The following is a 20,345-nucleotide window of genomic DNA, read 5'->3' as shown; positions in this document are numbered from 1 at the left end:
ACCAATTAATAAAAATTCTAATTACAAACACATCATAGTAACAAGCATAATTTTTTGCAAAGCACTTTATTTTAATACTTATGAAATAATTAAACTATAATTAGAAAACAAATTTATTGGAACCTCTTAACTTTTTCAAATTTAAAAATGCATAAAAAAAGAGTGTAGCCAAGTCGTTCCTACACAATAAAAACAAATATATTTATAATACAGCAAGAAAATTTAAATAGTTTACTAAATAAGACATATATTAACATTTTTTAATAACAATATGAAGAAGACAAATTGTACGTTCGCTATAAAAAAATTTATTACTATATAAATAGTTATTACAAATGAGTAGCATATAACCCAAGATTTTACAATAAATATCACTTTAATACTACACACAATAAATAAGGTTGTAAAAAAGTTACTTATTATAGATATGTTCAACTTTATACAACAACTATTTAATCACTATGGATTCATCTTAACATAATTAGCAATTACAAATGCAAGCAATAAAAGCAATATATCTAGTAATAAAGAAAATAAAAGCTTCATATTTGCAAAAAAAAAAAATCTTTAAAGGGGTTTCTACAAAGTAAAAGAAATAAAAAAAAATCAGACATAATAAAGTTGTTCTTTTTCCTATGTATTCAATAAAAAATAAGGTGTTGATCAGAAATGCATGTTAAGTTAATTTACACATAACTTTTAATTTTATGCACTTAATAAGTTATAAATTCAAACTTTCACTAAGAGGATAAGAGCTTGAATGAAAAAAGTAAGTGGACACTAGATTGAGGAGAGAAATATAAGAGACACAATAAAATACAATACAAAATTCAGTCTATCATATTTTCAACCTGAATAAATATTTAAATAATTCATAATCAAATTATTGTTTGTGACAGCATAATGAAAAAACAATGTTTTCTTAGCTTCACTTTATGCATCATTATTATTAATAATGACCCAAAAATTGCACTTTAAAAGTTTTTAGGGTTTCTTTCTAGAATATTTTTTTTTTTTATGTTAAAGATATTATACATGCGTAAAAAATAAATGCTTTTTCTTAATGCTTTAATAGACCTAATCTAAAATTACTATCATTTACAGCATAGTAAAAAAACAGTGTTTTCTTACAATCACTTTCTGCATCATTATCAAAATTAATAATGATTCAAAAATTGCATAATCAAAAGCTTTTGGGATTTCCTTCTTGAATATTTGTTTTTTTTTTTATGTTAAAGAAATTATACATGGGTAAAAAACGGTTGCTTTTTCTTAACGCTTTAATAGACCTAATCCAAAATTACTATTTATAAAATAGAGTAAAAAAAAAGTAATTTCTTATCATCACTTTATTAGCATCATTATCATAATTAGTAATAACTAAAAAATTGCACATCCAAACGTTTTTAGAGCTTTTTTCTAGAACATTTGTTTAAGATGCTAAAAAAATTATGCATGTGTAAAAAAGGTTGCTTTTACGAAATGTTTTTAATAATAAATGCCCAATGGTTGATAGGAGCATTGAAATAGAGTTAAAAAAATTCAGATTTTTTTTAAATGAAATTTTATTCATTTAGAATGAACAAAAGCTCTGAATGATATGTGGTTTATATTTCCAATTTTTTCCACTTTTTTATACTGAACTTTCCAATATCACTTCTTTCACAATATTTCCTTAAATTAATCCCTCCCCCCAAAAAAAAAAAATAAATGGTATGGTATTAACTCAAGTACACAAATTTTAACTATACTTTAACAGTACATGTTAAAACAAAGTTAGACTTTTTCATATACTCTCATATTAAATAAATACTAAAGATTTATGTATTTAAAAACATGTCATAACATTTTTATTTAATTTTTTATTGAAAATATTATTTATATTTATGCGTGCATTCGAAAATGCTTTCTATTAATTATTTTCTTATTTGTACCATTCAATAATACACAATGCAGAAACCTTTTTTTTTATTTTTAGATTAGTACAAATTAGACTAAATGTGTTTTTCTTAATGCAGAGCAAATCTGAAAAAACTTCTTTGGCAGCAAGGAATAAAATAATAAATAAATAAATAAATGAATTTACACTAGGGATGAATTTACACAATTACACGAGGGAGAGAGAAATACATTTCCTTCTAAAAAAAATTAAGACTTATAATTATCAAATAATTCATCTTTCTGTCAAGAATTTAAAATGTATTTGACTTAAAAATAAAACATTTCAGTGATATTTCTCAGAAATTCTCGGAATTTGCCACGTTACACAGCCTGAAAATTTCAAAATTTTGGAAGCATTTTTTAAGATTGAGCAAGCACAATTTATTTGAAGACATAATGAGTATCATATAAGATGTGGAAAAGTAAGGGAAGTTTCATTTTGAAACTATTTCAAGGCTCATAGGTCAAAAAGTCAAGTAATAGGGAGGTGAGGAAAAAAAATTTTTTTCTTTCAATTTAACCAGTTTTTCAGTTTTTTTCATTCAGTTCTTTACAAACTTTTCCACCTATTGTCCTGAATAATTATTTCTATTTCAAAATGACTAAATTTATAACATTAAATTATACTGTTCAATACTTTATAAAATTTTAATTATGAATACCTTACATATCTAAATAATGTCAACAAAAATTAAATTCAAACAAATAATAATAGTACAACTTTAGGATAGATAAATACAGTTATCAACAATATTGACACATAAATTAATAATAATTCAATTTTATCAATCAAAATTTAACATAGGTTTTCTTTGAAGACTTTCATGGTAAATGCTTGATAGATAACTACATAGACGAACAACATTCCTATAGCAAATTAAAATAAATATAATTAAAAGTGACACAATTTTTTTTTATATAAATGAAAAAAATAAAATGATATAAATAATATAGTGTATTATAACAATGTAAAAAACAACAACACAAAATGCAACACATAGGAAAAATATTTTAATATGAGTAGTTTCGGACAGTTTTCCTTGAGCTTATTAAAATTAGATTTTTATTGTAGACAAACAGTATAAAATTTACTTTAATAAAATAATAACTTATAGTTATTCAAAAAATATATTATAAATTCTTCACTATAATGAAGTCATGAATTACATAAATTATGTAGCTTAAGTTAAAGTAAAAAAGTTTTATACCATTCACGTTATTTTTTACTAGAGCTTCCCAGGATCAAGAATTTTTTTTAACCCATGCATTTATTTAAATAGAGTTCTTTTTCCGTTTGCAAAGTGGAAAACAAATATTGAAAATTGCTACTTAGATATTATCGAAAGTAAAAATTCATCATCAAGAGCTTAAAGTTATGTTCTCCGATTTTAGATTGATGTTATTCCTTTTTTGTGCAGTATAAGTCAATATATTAAATGCAAAAATAAAAATATAGATGTATGAAAACTACTTTTTAACTTATATGTTAAATTTAGGCTTAATCAGGCACTCAAATACATAGTAAAAACATATAAATAAATATGTGCTTTAAATTTCATAATGTGTTCAGGTATTTGTGTTATTAAAAAGGCAATAATAATCAGTGATTACTAAAAAAGCAGGTTCAAGCAGAAGCAGGTTTAGGAAAATTTCAGAAAAACATTTATTTTAGAAGTACTGAGTTCAATTATGTTAAATTAAAGAATATTTCAGTGCAATTTTGCAATGAAATATAACTTTTTGTGAAATGTTTATGGGTTGGAGTAACAAGGATGGATGATGCAATCTATTAGCACTTTTTCTGATCATGTCTCAATAGTTCAAAATTCACTGCAATGTTCCTAGTGGTTTCAAAACTGGAGAAGTCAGTTGCAGAGTGTGGTGTCAAGGTTCTGTTATTATTATCACTATTTGTTCACCGACCTAAATTGTAGTAGTTGGTACACACATGCACTAATATTGTCTTTCGGTACATCAATAAGAATGAATCACGAACTGTCATGCCGCCAATAGCTTATTAGTGTTGCAAAAATGTAACTTTTACCAAGCCAATTTAATTATTAGTGATAAAATAATCAATAAGAAAAATAACACAAAAACAATTAGGCAGAAATGTATCAATACTAGAAACAATAATCAGTGCTTGAACATAGAATACAAAAAAATGTGAAATATATAATTTACTCTGCTTTTTGGTACTTATACTTATAGTACTTAAATAAGTACTTATTTATAGTACTAAAACTTCTGTCTTCTAACTTTTTGTCTTTATTAATTATTTGTCTTTATTAATTACTTATTTTAATTATTTTCTATTTTTTTACCAGCAGGTAGATAGAATATAATATTCTTAGAAAATATAGTTAAGAATTAATTATTTCAAAAATATAACATCATATTCACTATGAGTTATATTTTAAAAAGGTTGCCCAAAAGTAAATAGTACACGGTTCACTGCGCCAGGAGTTTAGTAGCAATAAAAGCTCCACACTTCGATGTCATAAAATAAGGCAAAAGAAGTGCTCTGCAGATTACATCTAAGCGATAAACCAGTTTGCATGAGATCATTTAAAGTGAATGTAAAGTCTAGTTAAGGTGGATGTATTCACAGCAGAACAATGAGCAGTAATATGATTTTTCATAGCAGGAGGTGAATGTTATGCAAACATTTATAATTTAAAATTATGGAGACACTGTCTAGAACAAACCGCTGTGAATGGTATCCCTATACTTAGTAGATAATGATAAGAATCAGAAATATTTACTTATCACTTTTCTTTAAAAATTTTAAACTTGGAAAGATTTCATCTCCAATGAAACTCAGAAGGTCAATCCACATCATCATTTCCTGAATTTCAAACATTAGATTCACTACTCTACGGAAATTTTCAGTGGAGTTGCATTTAGACAAACCCATAAGAGATTCTTTGTCTGTAAATATATTATTATGTAAAGAAAAAAAATTAATTATATGAATACACAGTATAGTAACAGATATTATCAAGAAAAGGAAGAAAAAAATTATAATGAGTGAAATTAACAACATTTCAAAGATTTAACAAGCTATTAAATGGCAAGTAACATATTTACTCAAAGTTCATAAAAAGAAACTGCACTTATCCACAACTCTAAAAAGTTTTGCTACGTTTAGTTGTATTGATTCACTCTTTTTGTCGCATTTATTAATTTCATATTGCATATGTTTGAATTTTTTGAATGAAATTATACTAAAATACATTTAATTGTAATATTTTTTTTGTTCCAGAATAATACTGAAGTTGAGTTTCAAAAAGTTAAATTCTGATATGTCACAAAATATCCATTATACTAAAAAAACAAAAACAATAGAAAATTTTTTTCCACTTGTTTGTAAAGTTAATTGACATTTTAACGAGAACTTCGCAGTTAATTTGCTTCACTTTATTATATTCTTTGGATACTTTATATATTGTCATACTTTATTATATTGCTTTTGGATAGAGCATGTGGCGAGTCAAAAAGTTAACTGAAACAGGTGCATCGGAAGTGATGTAATTTTTTGTTATTATAATCAAATTAATGTAAAAAGTTAATGATTTTTATAAATATGCATTAAAATAAAAATAAGTATTTAATCTTTAAAGAAGTAAAAATTGCTCTTATTTAACATTTTTAATTACACGAACATTTCCTTCAAAGCAGTTTTAACTTACTGCACTTTCAAATGTTATGGAATGCTTTTGTATACATAGTTACGCATTGTACAAAAAATAGGTTCTTATCATAGGACAAAAGAAGAGCTCGAAAAAGACACAAACTCATTTACTTTAAAAATAAAAAAACTGGCATAAAAAAATATTTGTTATCAGCTTAAAGACTTAAGCTCAGTACCTAATTAAATAACATTAAAAAATAAGGCATAAAATAATAAGGATAAACATAACTTCGAAATAATTCAAAAAGAAAGAAACTAATTTTTAATATGCATTAAATACTTCATGAAATCATTGTACTTACTTTTAAAATTAATGAAAGAATACCAAAAACCACTGCTTGGAAATTGGAAATTTGATTTTAGACAACATTTTTCTAAAAAATAAATAGAAATTTGTAAAAAGAGGTCTTTAGAAATAGATAAGCTGACACATAAAATTTTCAGATTATGATACTTTCAATATTAATTAACTAACAATAATTGTAATGAAACAGAGGCTCAAAAACAACAGGTATAAAAATCAAATACTTAGTTTTAAAAACAAATTTTCACAAATAAATCCGTTAATCACTCCTCCCAGATTCATTACCTTAAAAATCACTTATTCTTATTAAATTTTTAAAGTTAAATTTATTTTTTCATACTTCACAATATTTTTTTGTATTATGATTTCATTTGCTTCATCCCTCTTTTTGCAATTAAAAAATATTTAATATTTCCATAATTTCGTACATTTTAATAATTACAAATAGCAAGCTGTTCCTAAAGTTATTTATTTTTTAATATTTTTCTTCAAAAAGTGAGATAAAAAAAATTAACTCTGCATTTATAAGAAAAATATTTATTCATTTAAAAAATGCTGATAAAAATAATGTGTAACACAATAAATAAAAAGCTCTTACTGGTTAGATCCTGCTTAAAAGATTGATATGTCAAAGGAGGAGGATGATGATGTGGGTTTTCAGATGCACCTAATCTAAGTAGAATAAGCAACTTAGAATGGTATATAGCATAATAAAAATATCAACAACTTAGTATATAATATATAAATACACTAGAATATTAAAGGATCCATTATGAAATCTTGAAGACTTACTAAAATTAAAATCCAAAACATTGTTATGAAGTACTTAAACACTTCCCGCTAGGCAAATCATATATGCATTTCATACGAACTTATCTCAGGACCGGGCGGTTCACCCATGCATTGTTGAAGAACTAGCCCAGTGAAAGAGCAGTGCATACATGCTGAAACAATTTTTTATGACCACTAGATGCACTCTGTGTCCATTACAAAACTAAACGCAGCTCTAGTATTCTGATCGTCCAGATTGATCATATTCTGACGGTCTTTGGCATTTTGATCATCAACTGTGGCTAGGGAGGGGAGAAATTGTAATTTAAACTAACAGAAGTCGGCTCTTTAACTTCCATATGATATAAACATGCTTCTGATAGCTCTCTGAAACTTTGTTTAAATTTTTTTTGATACTATGTGAAGGTCTTTTAAGGTTTCAGCATCATTTTTGTTACTGTTTTTATTGTGTTCGGAAATATTTTGCTCCCTTCTCCTTCTTACTCTAGATTATTATGTCGAGAAACTATTATTTATCAAAGGAGGAATATACTCATATGACAAAAAAGAGAAAGGAAAACAAAAAGGGAGAAAAAAGCCAGAGAAAGCGCATAGTTTGCTCACAAACCGTGCTGAAAGAAAAATGCAACAAACATTTTACGCCTACAAATCATGCAATATACAACTTAGCGTTTCTCTGTGGTTCGAGACTTTCTATACTAAATCTTCACTTTAAATTTTGTTATTTCTTCTTGTAAATAACCTTTTGGCATGTTTTTTTTATTAATTTGAAAGTATATAAATGTGCTTCGACAATTAAAACTTTGAAATAATTGGAATAGCACTTTCAAAAATTATTTCTGAAAGGTAAACAAATTTTTTAATGTATTTACATGTAAATTGAAGGAAAAACATTTTTAAAGTCTAGTTTGAGTGTATATGACAGATTATGTAATAATCTAAAATGATACCCAAAATTAAGGTAGTAGGACTAAAACTTCATTATTTTTTTCATTATTCTAAACTTAGGTTTAGTCGTGCAAAACCCCATCTTGCAGTATAATTCCTTTCGCTACTGCTTTATCCCGAGCGAACGTTTCAAACAAAGCCACCCCTGAAGCAAAAAGGTTAAATATTGTCTAAAGCTGAAATTGCTAAAAATCTAAACTAGCTAAAAATTTGGGAATTGCTATCCCATCATGAAAATTTTTTTTTGTTTTTTTTTTGGAAAAGATGAGGAATAGTAACTGAATTATTTCATTCTTAAAATCTTGAAGAATAAGACATTTGTATTCACAGCAATATATTATTAGAATAAATATAGTTAAACCTATCTAACTCAAACTTTGGTATCACAAATTTCCTAATAACTTGAAGGAAAAAATTATCTGCTCAAGTTTCTTAATTCAAAAAGAACCTTGTTTTGTAGTTTTTAAGCTCTTCTCCTGATAAGTTAAAAAAAAATATTCGACAAATACCATCAAAAATTTAAATACATAAAATCAAATAAAAATATTAAAGCTTCAGTTGGAAAACATCACGTAAACTTTAGAAAGAAAGAATGCATCGATTACAAGGAACATAATGAAAACTAAATTTCTATTGATCCTTAAAGGAAAGTTAAAAAAAACTTGTTCTTTTTCTTATCTGTTTCAGTTAATAGTATTGTAATGCACATGCGATGATCCTTTCTACTGCTTTTTATTCTATAAATTCATGAAAGGGACGACAGATAATGAAGAAATGAATGAGGTTGTTGGTTTCGATTGAATGGTTAATTAAATAAATTTTAAGAAGGATTCATCATGCCAATGGTTTTGAAGAATTCAGAAATTCCTATAATCCAAACTATTGCAATAACAGGTAAAAGAAACAACATCTGAACTTATGTCTATTTACTTTTATTCAAGTTACCTAAAACTGCTAAAATTAAAAATCACTCTAAAATAATATTTTGAAGGTGAGATCTTCTGTGAGTCTTTGGTTCAAAATAATAGTTATAAAAGAAAATTAAATATTCTTTTTATAGATGTATAGAGCAAAGCCTTGTTAAAGTGAAAGAAGGTTTGAAAAAGAAAACTGCAAAAGAGTTTGAAATACCATGCAGCACATCGTTTAACAATTCTTAAGTAGTATAAATTAATAAAGGATCATTATTTGATATGGTTACTTTAAGAAAATAGGTAAAAGTCACAAACTTTTTTTAGCAAACAATAATAGAATCTTCTTTAATTAATAATTTTTTGTACTAAGTGTCCAATTTTGAGACATTAAGAATTGACTGTATTGATATTTTGATCTGAAATCAAATAGCTACATTTTAAAGCTAAAAAGATAGTCCACATAAAAAAATAAAATTTGTCAAAGCATAAATGCCCAACCTTTTTTCCCCCATAAAAGTATATTTTACATCATTGCGAAATGATGTGTTTTTACAGCAGTAGTCAGATATAGGTTACACTGACTCAGATAAGAGATTAGAAGTAAAAAAAAGTCATTTTTAAAAATATAATAAGTGTTATAAATAAAGCAAATAATAAAAATAATTTTAGTTACATTTTTATCAATTCAGAAAATAGAAAATTACTGAAATACATAGAAGACTTTTATAAGCAATAAAATATTTCTAAACGTTGCGTTGTTATCAAGAGGAAATTTAAGTAACTTGTAAAGTATCGATCTGATAACAAAACTAAGAAATAGTTTGTTGTAAAAATTTTAGCATTGGATAAAATGTGGCTAATCACTAGTTTGTTCCTCCCATTTAAAAATTTACATTTCATAAATTTTGCTTAAAAGAATAAAAATAAATCTAAATTTTTTTAAAGAAAAGTAGGGGACATATACAAGGGGACATTCAAACAGATTAATCTTTTTTTTTCACAAATATTGTTGGATAGTAAAAAAAAAAAAATTAAAGGACACACATCATTGATAGTTTTAACAGAGTAAGACACAGAGCAAAAACATAAATTTACTACTTTCATGAAACATTTATATTATGAAATGCAGATTTAAGTTTTTTTCAGTCACAGAATAAATAGTAATTAAATTTCATCTTACTCGCTTTTATTATACAATAGAATAATTTACATAGAAAAATTTTCTTCATGTTATGAATTTACTAGTATAATAAGTTATTGGAAATAAAGCATCACAAATTAAATGATAATTTTATTGCTATTTTTAAAGTATTACACAGTTAAAACTTTTGTTTTATAATTTTTGAGCACATTTTCTGTTTTCTAAGTTTTAATTAATGAATCTTAATTAATTATTTTTACTTCTAAGCAATGAAATACTCTATGAATGATTGCATTAATATTAAAAGAATTGTTAACTATGAGACCATTATGTGTTTCTACTTACACATGCTTCTGAAAAATTAGAGCTTGATTATCCATTATGGAAAATCCGAAAATACTAAATTATAAATAGATATATTATAAAAAGATATATTATAAATAGATATATTTTAAAATAATCAATGCATACATTTTATCTGAAAAGAGTTTATTTTACCCCTGAAACTACCATGAAATTTCATGTATGTATGCTCCATCATATAATAAATACATATTTAAACCTCAGTAACAATAGCTTTGAAATAATATTTGTTTGGATCCCAAACCATGTAGGCATTCCAGGTAATGAAAAAGCTGATTCAATAGCCAAGTCAACACACAATCTCTCTAATAAATCACTAAGTTTACATGATGTTCAAAAATTGATTGCGGATTCACTGACGCAGCAAAGACAAGTTGACTGGGATAGTGAACTAAATAACAAACTGCACGAAATAAAACCATTACTTAAACCATTTACACCATGTTACCAAAACAGAAAATCATAAGTCCTCATTAACAGATTGCGAATTGGTCATACTCGTTTAAAGCATAAACATTTAATTTTAAATGAAACTGCTCCAACATGCAATTTTTGCCATGTACCTCTTACTGTTAAACATTTCTTGACACGGTGTTTAAAATTTAAATTGAAAAGAAGCCAGTACTTTAACTGCTACTTTCCAACCTTAATGTATTTACTTGGAGACCCACCTCATCCTAACTTAATGCTTTACCTTAAAGACATCAGATTTTATAATTCGATTTAGTTCAAATTTTAATAAATTAACCAGTTTTATCTAATTATATTGATTTTAGCCAAATTACTTCAGTTGTTTTGATTGTAACCAAGATTCTTCAAATTTAACCTCGTATTTGGATTTGAACTAAAATATGTAGTTTTTAACCTTGTGTTTTAATTTTAACTATGTTATGTGACCTTTTAATCTAGTTTTAGGCGCGGTATAGCCAAACTATGGCTCTTGCGCCAAAAATTTACAACACTCACTCATGTATGTATGCATCCAAAAAATCTAAACCTGATTATATTTTATATATATATAACAAGTACATTGTATAATAAAAATGTTAATGCATATATTTTATAACTTAAATACATATTTTTACCTGAAGAGTTGGTTTCACCTTTGATGGAACTTTTATCCTTTCTTTTATGTTGATTAAGAGAACTATTTACAGTTAAACATTTCAAATCTTTGAAATTTTTGCTTGATATACATCCAACATTTGAATTGAGCAAAGTGTTTTTCTGCCGAAATAAAGTTTGAGCCGTAGGATGTTTTTTAGAGTTTGAGATAGAGCTTGATGTGCAGGGTTCTGTTTTTGAGGTAAAATCATTAACAGATTTAGACTGAAGTCCTCTTCGTACTTTTGAAGTAAAGGCATTAGGGGCACTGTTACATCGAAGTAACGCCATATGATTTTGTGAATCTGCAGTGATAGTCATCTTCATAGTTGTTGTATTTTGTTTCTCATTACACAAGATGGATTCTGAAGATGTGGTTGTAAGTGTTGATAAGAGTTGTGATGAAAACTGAAAATAAAAATGCAATTCAGTCTAAACCACAAAATTCATAGGCAAAAATTTTGTTTTAAATGACACTTTGAAAAATCACTATAACAGAGGTGCTTCTGGATTAATTTCTTTTTTTGTGATCCATTTTTTGAAAATAATATAATTTTGAAAAATTTATATTATTTTCGAAAACATTTCTTTAAGCTTAATTCTAACAGTCAATATATTTTACCAAAAATATTAAAAGTATTTATTTTGAATCAAATATTTATAGCAAATTGAGAAAATATAGTAAGAAAAACCGTTCTTTACTTTTTTTTTTTGCAATGCCTTATAAAAAAAATGACACAGGCATTTTATCCTCTCAACCATATGAGACCATAACAAAACTATCAACCATAACAAAACTTTAGAGACATAAAACTAACTATATTTAGAGATAATTAGCCACAGCTGAATAATAGGTATGTATCTCAATAATTTTAAAAGTAGAGAATGCCATATTTCAAAAAAGTGTAAATAGTGTCTGGATAAAAATATGTTCAAACATTACTTATAAACTTTCATTCACAAATGCGAGCTTTACTTTGCATGTTTTATTTATGGACAAGTTCAGTTTGCATTTTTGTGCTAAAGTTTCAGAATTGGAAGCAAAGAATACTTTAAAGGGATCATTTTTATAAAATGAAATTTCAAGAAATGATAGTTATTACTAACTTAATTTTGTGTAGAAATGGTTTTTATTAATTTAAATTCTGTGAAAGGATTGTACAAAAAGTCCTATTTCCTTTTATAACTTAGTATAAATTTCAAAAATCACAAATATCAAATATAATTCAGTATCATAAGTCTATCTGCATTTCTTGCTTAAAATTAATAATTAAAATACAATCCAGTTTAAATTTTAAGCATTATAATTAACTACAAATGTTTTAATGATAAATTTAAAATACAACACGAGTACAAAATTAACAGCCCTAAAGAAAATAATTATTAAAACTTTAAATAAATAGATAGAAAATTGTTAAAAGTGAGATAAAAAATCTCAGTAACAAATTTCAGCACAACAATTGTAGTACAACATTCAACTAATACAATAAAAAATTGCTTTAGTTTCTAATTTAAAAAGTAACATCTGCATATATTGATAAATTTTTTTAACGTCCAAACTGAATTCCTAAATTAAAATTATGCATCATAGTAAATTTCATGTTACAAATTGATATCCCTTAAATAATAACAATTGTTCACAACAAAAATAATTTATAACTTAAATGAAATAATATAAACAAATAAATAATGAGTTAACATACATTAAAAAAATTTTGCTATATCAAAAGAATAACAATTAATTAATATAACAACTGAAGAAACTTGGATTGAGTTAGAAGGAAATGATTTAGCGAAGGAAAGATTCATACAAAACTTTACATGAAACCAATGTAGAAAATAACAAATTAGTGCAATATCATTACTTTGCTTTTACTTCTGATAACTTGAGCTTTTTGTAAAACTAAATCTGCTAAAGCAAGCACTTCCAAGCCATCAATTTCTGTAGAAAATATAATAAAAGCAAAAAATAATAGTATATTGACTTGTAAATAAAAGGTAACATAATTTATAAATTTTGATAACAATGTACATAAATATATAATACAGATACATGCAAGGGTAATAATGAAATCAGTAGAGCCAATTTTTACCAAAGGGTGCAGAAAATTCTCAAATCTTAATACTTCCGCAGAATATTTTTTTTGGTTTGAAATCTACTTCCCTCTCAAACAGAAAAAATTATAGCACTTTTTTCAAGCTATAATAACTTTAACAAAAAAAAATCCTTAAAAGATAAAAAAATCACTTGATTTTACACATACATTAAATAAATAAAATGTAACTTGCAATTATATAACTTATCAAATAATTTGTCATAATTATAATTTATAAAATAAGTCAATAGGAATTTTGATTTATATTCTTTAAAGTGAACTGAAAATGAACTTATGAAATAAAATGTTATCAGTAAAAATATACAATTCACTAAGATTGTCCACATTAAATTTGGCCTGGCATAGGCACAGCGTGAGGGGTCCTACTTTTTGTTTGCAGAAAACTGTTAATTTAAATTTTTATACTTACAATTATAAATATTAATACATATAAAAAATAAATATGCATATATACACAAGACTTAAAATAAATGAACACATTTTTAAAAACAAAAAGTGTGCCCCCTCTCACACTAAACTTTTGTGGCTCCATGTTTTATGGATTAGTACTGATACACATTTGTCGAACCCTTAAAATTTTTTAAAGTGAAATAGATTATAGCCTGTTAGTGTCTCATAACATTTAATTAAACATACCCAGTGGGTCGGCAAACTACATTACTTTTGTAATTAACTACTTTATTACAAAAGTAGTTAACTACAGCTACAACTACTTTCTTTTTAAATGTAGTGACTACAAACTACTTCTGAAATGTAGTAACTACTTCTAAAAGACAAACTTTGTTAGAGAATTTAATTTACAAATATGTCAAAAACGGTTTTGAATATGAAATTGGCTTATTTAAACAAGAGGAATTATTAAGAAATATGTATTGATGTTTTAAGAACCATTTTGTTATTCTTAAGCATTTATGAATTTGTTCTTTAAACTATTTACGCCTTTCTCATAAGGGATATTTAATTTAAAAAACGATTGAGATTATTAAGTATGTACAAAATTGTTATTTTTTTAATGCTCTTTAATTTGTTTTAAGAAATAAAGCACATCGAAAATAACGAAGAAAACAAATTCCTTTCCATTTGAAATAACATCAATGTTTACTGAATGTAAATTTGCTTTTGTAGGAGTGGCCAAAGTGATAAGTTGGCTAGCATTCGCTGTTGTTGTTCATTTACGTTGCACTAGAGCTGCACAATGGGCTATTGGCGACGGTCTGAGAAACATCCCTGAGGATGATCCGAAGACATGCCATCGCAATTTTGATCCTCTGCAGAGGGGATGGCACCCCTGCTTCGGTAGCCCGACGACCTGCATGTGAAGTCGAGCACTTTACGGTAGAACAGTTTAACGAGGACCCATACCGCACACCCTCGGTCCCTACGCAGGCTGATCCAAGTGGTTACCCACCCGCACACTGACCGTAGCCAGTGATGCTTGACTTCGGTGCTGCTGGGAACCGTGTCTTAACGATCAGTCCACTGCGGGACCGGCTAGCATTCATAATAGCCAGTTTAAATGTTAGTAATATGCAATTTTTTATTAAGACTTGGCTACAGGATCATTCTCATTGCGTTCATTGGCAAAACCGCAAAGATTTTTATCAATCAGATTCAAAAAATTATTAACCTTATTTCTTCACTTAACTAACGTTAAAAGTAGTTGCCTGGAATTGCTACAAACTTCAGGGGTGTTTTTTATCGTCCTATTCACTACACTAATTTTTTTTTTTAAAGTAGTACACTACACTACAAACTACACAAAAAGTAGCTACTACAGTAGTTTCACTACTTGTAGCAAACTACTTCTGACCACTGATCATACCAGCTTTTTCTTCTTCAGTCTCAATTTTCTTTAAATCACATTTCTTCTGAGATTCTCTTTCTTTCCTGAGTTTCACTTCTTCTTTCCTGAATAAAAATATCAAGAACATTACATTTTGAAAACTCTTTAATAACTTTCATTGTACATAAATGCTTTAAATTTTTTGAATATTTAAAAAGCAGTTAAATTTTATTAAGGAGACAAGTATAAAGCATGAAGAGTAAATATTTAACTGACACTATTGCTAAACAGTACTAACCTGTCCTTGAGGTATATAGTATAATAATTCAAATTCAATTGCTCCACTTGAGAGCGTCTCCTTTCACATACAGTTTGAATCATAGAAAGGAACTCAATAGCTCTGAAATAAAAAAGAAAAAGTTAAGCTTCCAAATCATTAACTTTCCTATAAGTTGAAAGTTTAGCATTTCATAAATATCAAATTTTTCTCAAATAAAAAGAACAAATAAATTATTTTTCTTATTTTATTATAATGTACAGAGAATCAAAAATATTTATCATTCATTTTTATTGTTTACAAAAACTCATTGGAGCATTTAGTTATCACTAGACAAAAAATCAACTACAGTTTAAGACTTTTAAAGCATATATTATAAGAAGTGGCAGATTAACTCAAGGAAATAAAATTCCATCAGACAAAAATTTTTTAAGATTGTACAACTTTGTCTAATATTGCTGATTATTATTGTTAAATTTAGAACTAACACTTTTATAATAAAATTTAAATTAAACTCATGTGTGAGATTACTAATTTTAAAGTATCCACTCACAAGTTTTATTATACCCTAATTTGGTTTAAAATGCTTTTAGGATTTTTTAAAAAAATACTTTAAGGCAAAATAAAAAGAAGAGTTTAAAAATGTATTTCAAAATGTAATAACAATTACCTATATATATATATAATCAAAAGAAAACACGCATAAAATTTTAGAAAAATGTTCAAGATTTGATTGTTGCAGTTTAACGTTTTTTTGATAAAGGAATAACATAAACTCTCTGAATCATAAGAACAAAAGAAAAGCTTAAGAATGAAAAAAAAAATCCGAAAAAAATTTATAACTACAAAATATGTTGCCTGCTTAAATAATTAGCAAAAAACAATATAGGAAACTTAGTAGTATTAACAACTTAGCACAAAACGTTTTTACATTTACACATTTTACAGTTAATATTTTGAAACAGCTAGTGATCGCATTTAAAATCACAGTGCGAAAGCTGAACACATAATATATCTACGGAATATTTCCATCACATTAAGACAAAAGCAATAAATATGGAAGGTCCTATTAATCAAGTTGTATTTACTTCTCAAAAGTTTCATTAAATGATTCCATTTAAATCTATCAATGCGCATAGTTTCAGTGGGATGTGTAAGGATTACTTTGTACTTTTTTATTACAAAATTTAGAATAAATATCACTTAAAAAATTACAATAACGTTCTCCAAAAACAGATATTTTTATTTTTCTTAAATTTTTAGAAAGTTCAACTATCATAATTTTAGCTCCACTTCTGCTCAGTTCTTAATTTCAGTTCATGCTTATACTATCCCGATAAAATATTAATTTAAGTCATGAAATCATTTTTACCAAAAGTAGAGTTAAGAAAGTTTGATTTTTCAAGGAAACTTTTTTTGTCTATAAATAATTACTATTCTGTTTAAATAAAGATTGATTCATAATATATTGAACTATTCGTTTTAAAAAGCTGTAAGCTAACTTAATCTCGCATGGTTAATAATATTTATCAGACAGCCCTAATCATGAAGGAACGTAAATAAAACACATCTACTGCTCGACAAAATCCTGCATAAATACTACTACCAACTAATAGTTTTTTCTTCTGATGAAAACACAAGATAATAAGAAATATATTATTTTCTTAAATAAACTCTATAATCAAATACTGTTTTTCTATTTTTAAACTACTCCTGCAGATTTATAGTATTATGTAATGGGCTGTATTTTTCAACTTTGATTTTCATAAGAATTTCTTTAAGTTTTACAAAAATCAAAGTTTATATTTATTAGTTTTTATAAATAAATTAAAGTGTTACTTAAAGCAATACATTCTAAGTTTAGAGTTTTCATTCAAAGACACTAAAAATGCGTATAAATAAAAATTTAAATATGTTTCTAAATTCTTCTTGGTTAAAGCCATATTATTTTAATAAACATTTAACAACGTGGTCTTCAGTTGCTTCAGCATTTAATACCCGGCCAAACAGAGTGAAATCCTTGAAATCACAATTTCTAGGAGAAAACACTGGACTCTTTAAACACAGTGAACTTCAAGAACCCAATGGATTTTATCTTCTTAAAGATAATGCTATTTCCAAATCTGAAGTAATGATCCAGGAAATACTCGGTACAACGCGCAAAAGGAAAATGGTTACAGTATTTGATGAGTTATCGGATACTTTATGTAAAGTGGCTGATCTTGCCGAATTCGTACGCATTGGGCATCCCCAAGAAAGATTTGCATATGCCGCCAAAGAAACTTCGATTTCAATTAGTAATTTAGTAGAAGAACTAAACACCAACAGAGACCTTTATCTGAAGTTAAAACAAGTTGTTGAAAAAGGAGATGTTTGTGCTACTGATGATACTGATAATTACATAGCTAATCTTTTCTTATTTGATTTTGAGCAAAGTGGAATACATCTAGATAAGAAAACCAGGGAGAAGATAGTCCAGTTTAATGATTATATCTTGCATGTTGGGTCACATTTTATGAGTCGAACTCTGAATCCTCGAACTGTTCTTAAATCTCAGTTGCCTGAGTCCATCCGTCATAGTTTCTCTGGTGATGGTGATACTGTTGTTGTGGGTGATCTTTTCTCAGATTCCAAAAATGAATTTCTTAGAGAAGCTGCATATAAAATTTTTCTTTATCCTGAGAAGCAACAAGAAGAACTGCTTGAAGAATTGTTAAAAGCTAGACAAAAGCTAGCCGTATTGTGTGGTTTTCCAACATACGCCCACCGTGCTGTCCGAGGGAGTATTGCTGGTACTCCAGAGTTTGTTCATGAGTTTCTAAAACTTACAAATGAAAAGATAAAAACTAATGCCAATGAAGATTACAATCATCTCTTGAAATTGAAGCAGGAATGTAGTCAGAAATCACAGGCTTTAATGCCTTGGGATGTACCTTATCTCATAGCCCAATCAAAATACAACGAGTTTGACATGAATATTTCTGACTATTCACCTTATTTTTCCCTAGGAGCATGTATGGATGGTTTAAATTACATATTTAATGCGTTATATAACGTTACATTGCAAGTTGAAGACGTCAAAGATGGTGAAATTTGGCATGATGATGTAAGAAAACTTAGTGTTGTTGAAGGAAATGAAATACTTGGATATATTTACTGTGATTTTTTTGAGAGACCTAAGAAACCCAACCAAGATTGTCATTTTACTATTCAAGGGGGTCGCTTGTGCTCTGATGATACCTATCAGAAGCCGATTGTAGTATTAATGTTAAATTTACCTAATCCCTCACTCTTCCAGCCATCTTTATTATCTCATTGTATGGTTGACAATCTGTTTCATGAGATGGGACATGCCATGCACTCTATGTTGGCTAGAACTACTTATCAGCATGTTACTGGAACTAGATGTTCCACTGATTTAGCAGAAGTCCCTTCTGTATTAATGGAATATTTTGCATCAGATCCTCGAGTTGTATCTAAATTTGCAAGGCATTATAAAACTGGAGAAACCATCCCTCTTAACCTAGTTAACAAACTTCAAAGCTGTAAAAAAATGTTTTCTGCGTGTGAGATGCAACTGCAAGTTTTTTATGCTGCCTTTGATCAAGCTTGTCACAGCGACAATTTTGCAGTTTTCGGTTCAACTACTGAATTGCTTGCCCATATCCAGAGTATTTTTTATGGACTTCCCCATGTTCCAAACACAGCCTGGCATCTGCGATTTGGCCATCTGGTTGGTTATGGTGCCAAGTATTATTCCTATCTTATGTCTCGTGCTGTGGCATCTTGGACTTGGTATCAGTATTTTAAGGACAATCCATTTAATGGAGAAGAAGGTAAACGATATCGAAGTGAACTGTTGGCACATGGGGGCTCTAAGCCACCACGCCAATTGGTGGAACAATTTCTCGGAGCTAAAGTTACTCCTGAAACGCTGTCTGATGCATTATTAAAAGATATAAACACAAAATGTAATTAAAAATTATTGTTGCATGTTTTGTTTCCCAACTAAGTTTTTATTTGCCTTATTTAGAGAGAAAAAATTATATACTTATATTGTTTGATGCTGATTTGAATTTATTGAAATTTAATTATTTTTTTGTGGTATTAATTATCATTATAATTATTATTACTATAGTTAACAATATGTAGTACTTATTTATATACATAATATTCTTACAACTATTTTTTACTCTCCTTCATAAATATAATTTAAAAATTGTTGACAAATTAAGCAGTCACATGACTTTTGTTCAAAACTAGAAAATAATGTATAACATAAACATAGATAAAAACAGGAAATTAATGTTTGAAAGAGCTTTTAAAGAAATCAGTTAAGTTTAACAATCTATACACATACTTGCATATGGGAGGCCTCATAACAAGGTTATGGAAATTTAGTAATTCAACTTATTGTGTTAAGTTTTTTCTAGGAAAATACTGTAGACATATATCTCCTGATTTACATGAATCTCCTGATTTAAATGTTAAAATTAAATAATCCATATCAATTTATCTCTATTCAAAATTTTCTCAAACTCTTGACTTTTTTTTACCACTACAATATTGTGAACTAACATAGCAAAAACTATGTATATTTAATTTAATTATCTAAGCTAAAGATTTTATTTTTTGTCTCATGTTTGTTACGCATATAGTAATTTAAAGAAAAAAGTAAAAATTTTTTCCATTGACTATTTATTTTCTATATAGTTATAAAGGCAATAATTTAACAAAATTTGTTAATTTTATTTAATTTCAAGTAGTTTATTTTAGGCTGTGACAATTTATGAGAAATTAGGTTTTTATTTAATAGTGTGTGCTTCTATTAAACTTTTTTTTTCTTATATTTGTTTTGTATATAGTTATAAATGCAATAATTTGACAAAATGTTACTTTTATTTAATTTTAAGTAGCTAATTTAAGCTGTGACAATATATGAAAAATTAGATTTTCATTTAAATTTC

General features: G+C 26.9%; 2 protein-coding genes across 2 annotated transcripts; one reads left to right on the top strand and one right to left on the bottom strand.

The window, feature by feature from the left end:
• Nucleotides 1-1,215: 1,215 nt before the first annotated feature.
• LOC107438075 (uncharacterized) lies at nucleotides 1,216-16,677 on the bottom strand. Its single transcript, XM_016050245.4, has 9 exons — nucleotides 16,467-16,677; nucleotides 15,400-15,501; nucleotides 15,141-15,226; nucleotides 13,067-13,143; nucleotides 11,183-11,609; nucleotides 6,538-6,606; nucleotides 5,938-6,009; nucleotides 4,707-4,872; nucleotides 1,216-2,808 (listed from the first exon to the last, which is right to left on the bottom strand). Exons 1-9 carry the CDS (start codon nucleotides 16,493-16,495, stop codon nucleotides 2,727-2,729), a joined length of 1,110 nt encoding a protein of 369 aa, XP_015905731.2. The 5' UTR covers nucleotides 16,496-16,677; the 3' UTR covers nucleotides 1,216-2,726.
• On the top strand, nucleotides 13,269-19,380 carry LOC107438074 (mitochondrial intermediate peptidase). The gene is made up of 2 exons (XM_043052486.3): nucleotides 13,269-13,323; nucleotides 17,328-19,380. The coding sequence occupies exons 1-2, from the start codon at nucleotides 13,269-13,271 to the stop codon at nucleotides 19,355-19,357; spliced, it is 2,085 nt and encodes a 694-aa protein (XP_042908420.2). The 3' UTR covers nucleotides 19,358-19,380.
• Nucleotides 19,381-20,345: the final 965 nt, after the last annotated feature.

This window comes from Parasteatoda tepidariorum, chromosome 5 (assembly GCF_982258835.1).
Source record: "Parasteatoda tepidariorum strain Cologne lab strain chromosome 5, Ptep-v5.0, whole genome shotgun sequence".
NCBI lineage: Eukaryota > Metazoa > Arthropoda > Arachnida > Araneae > Theridiidae > Parasteatoda > Parasteatoda tepidariorum.
Note: the sequence above shows the minus strand (reverse complement) of the source record. Positions and strands in the feature narration are given on the sequence as shown.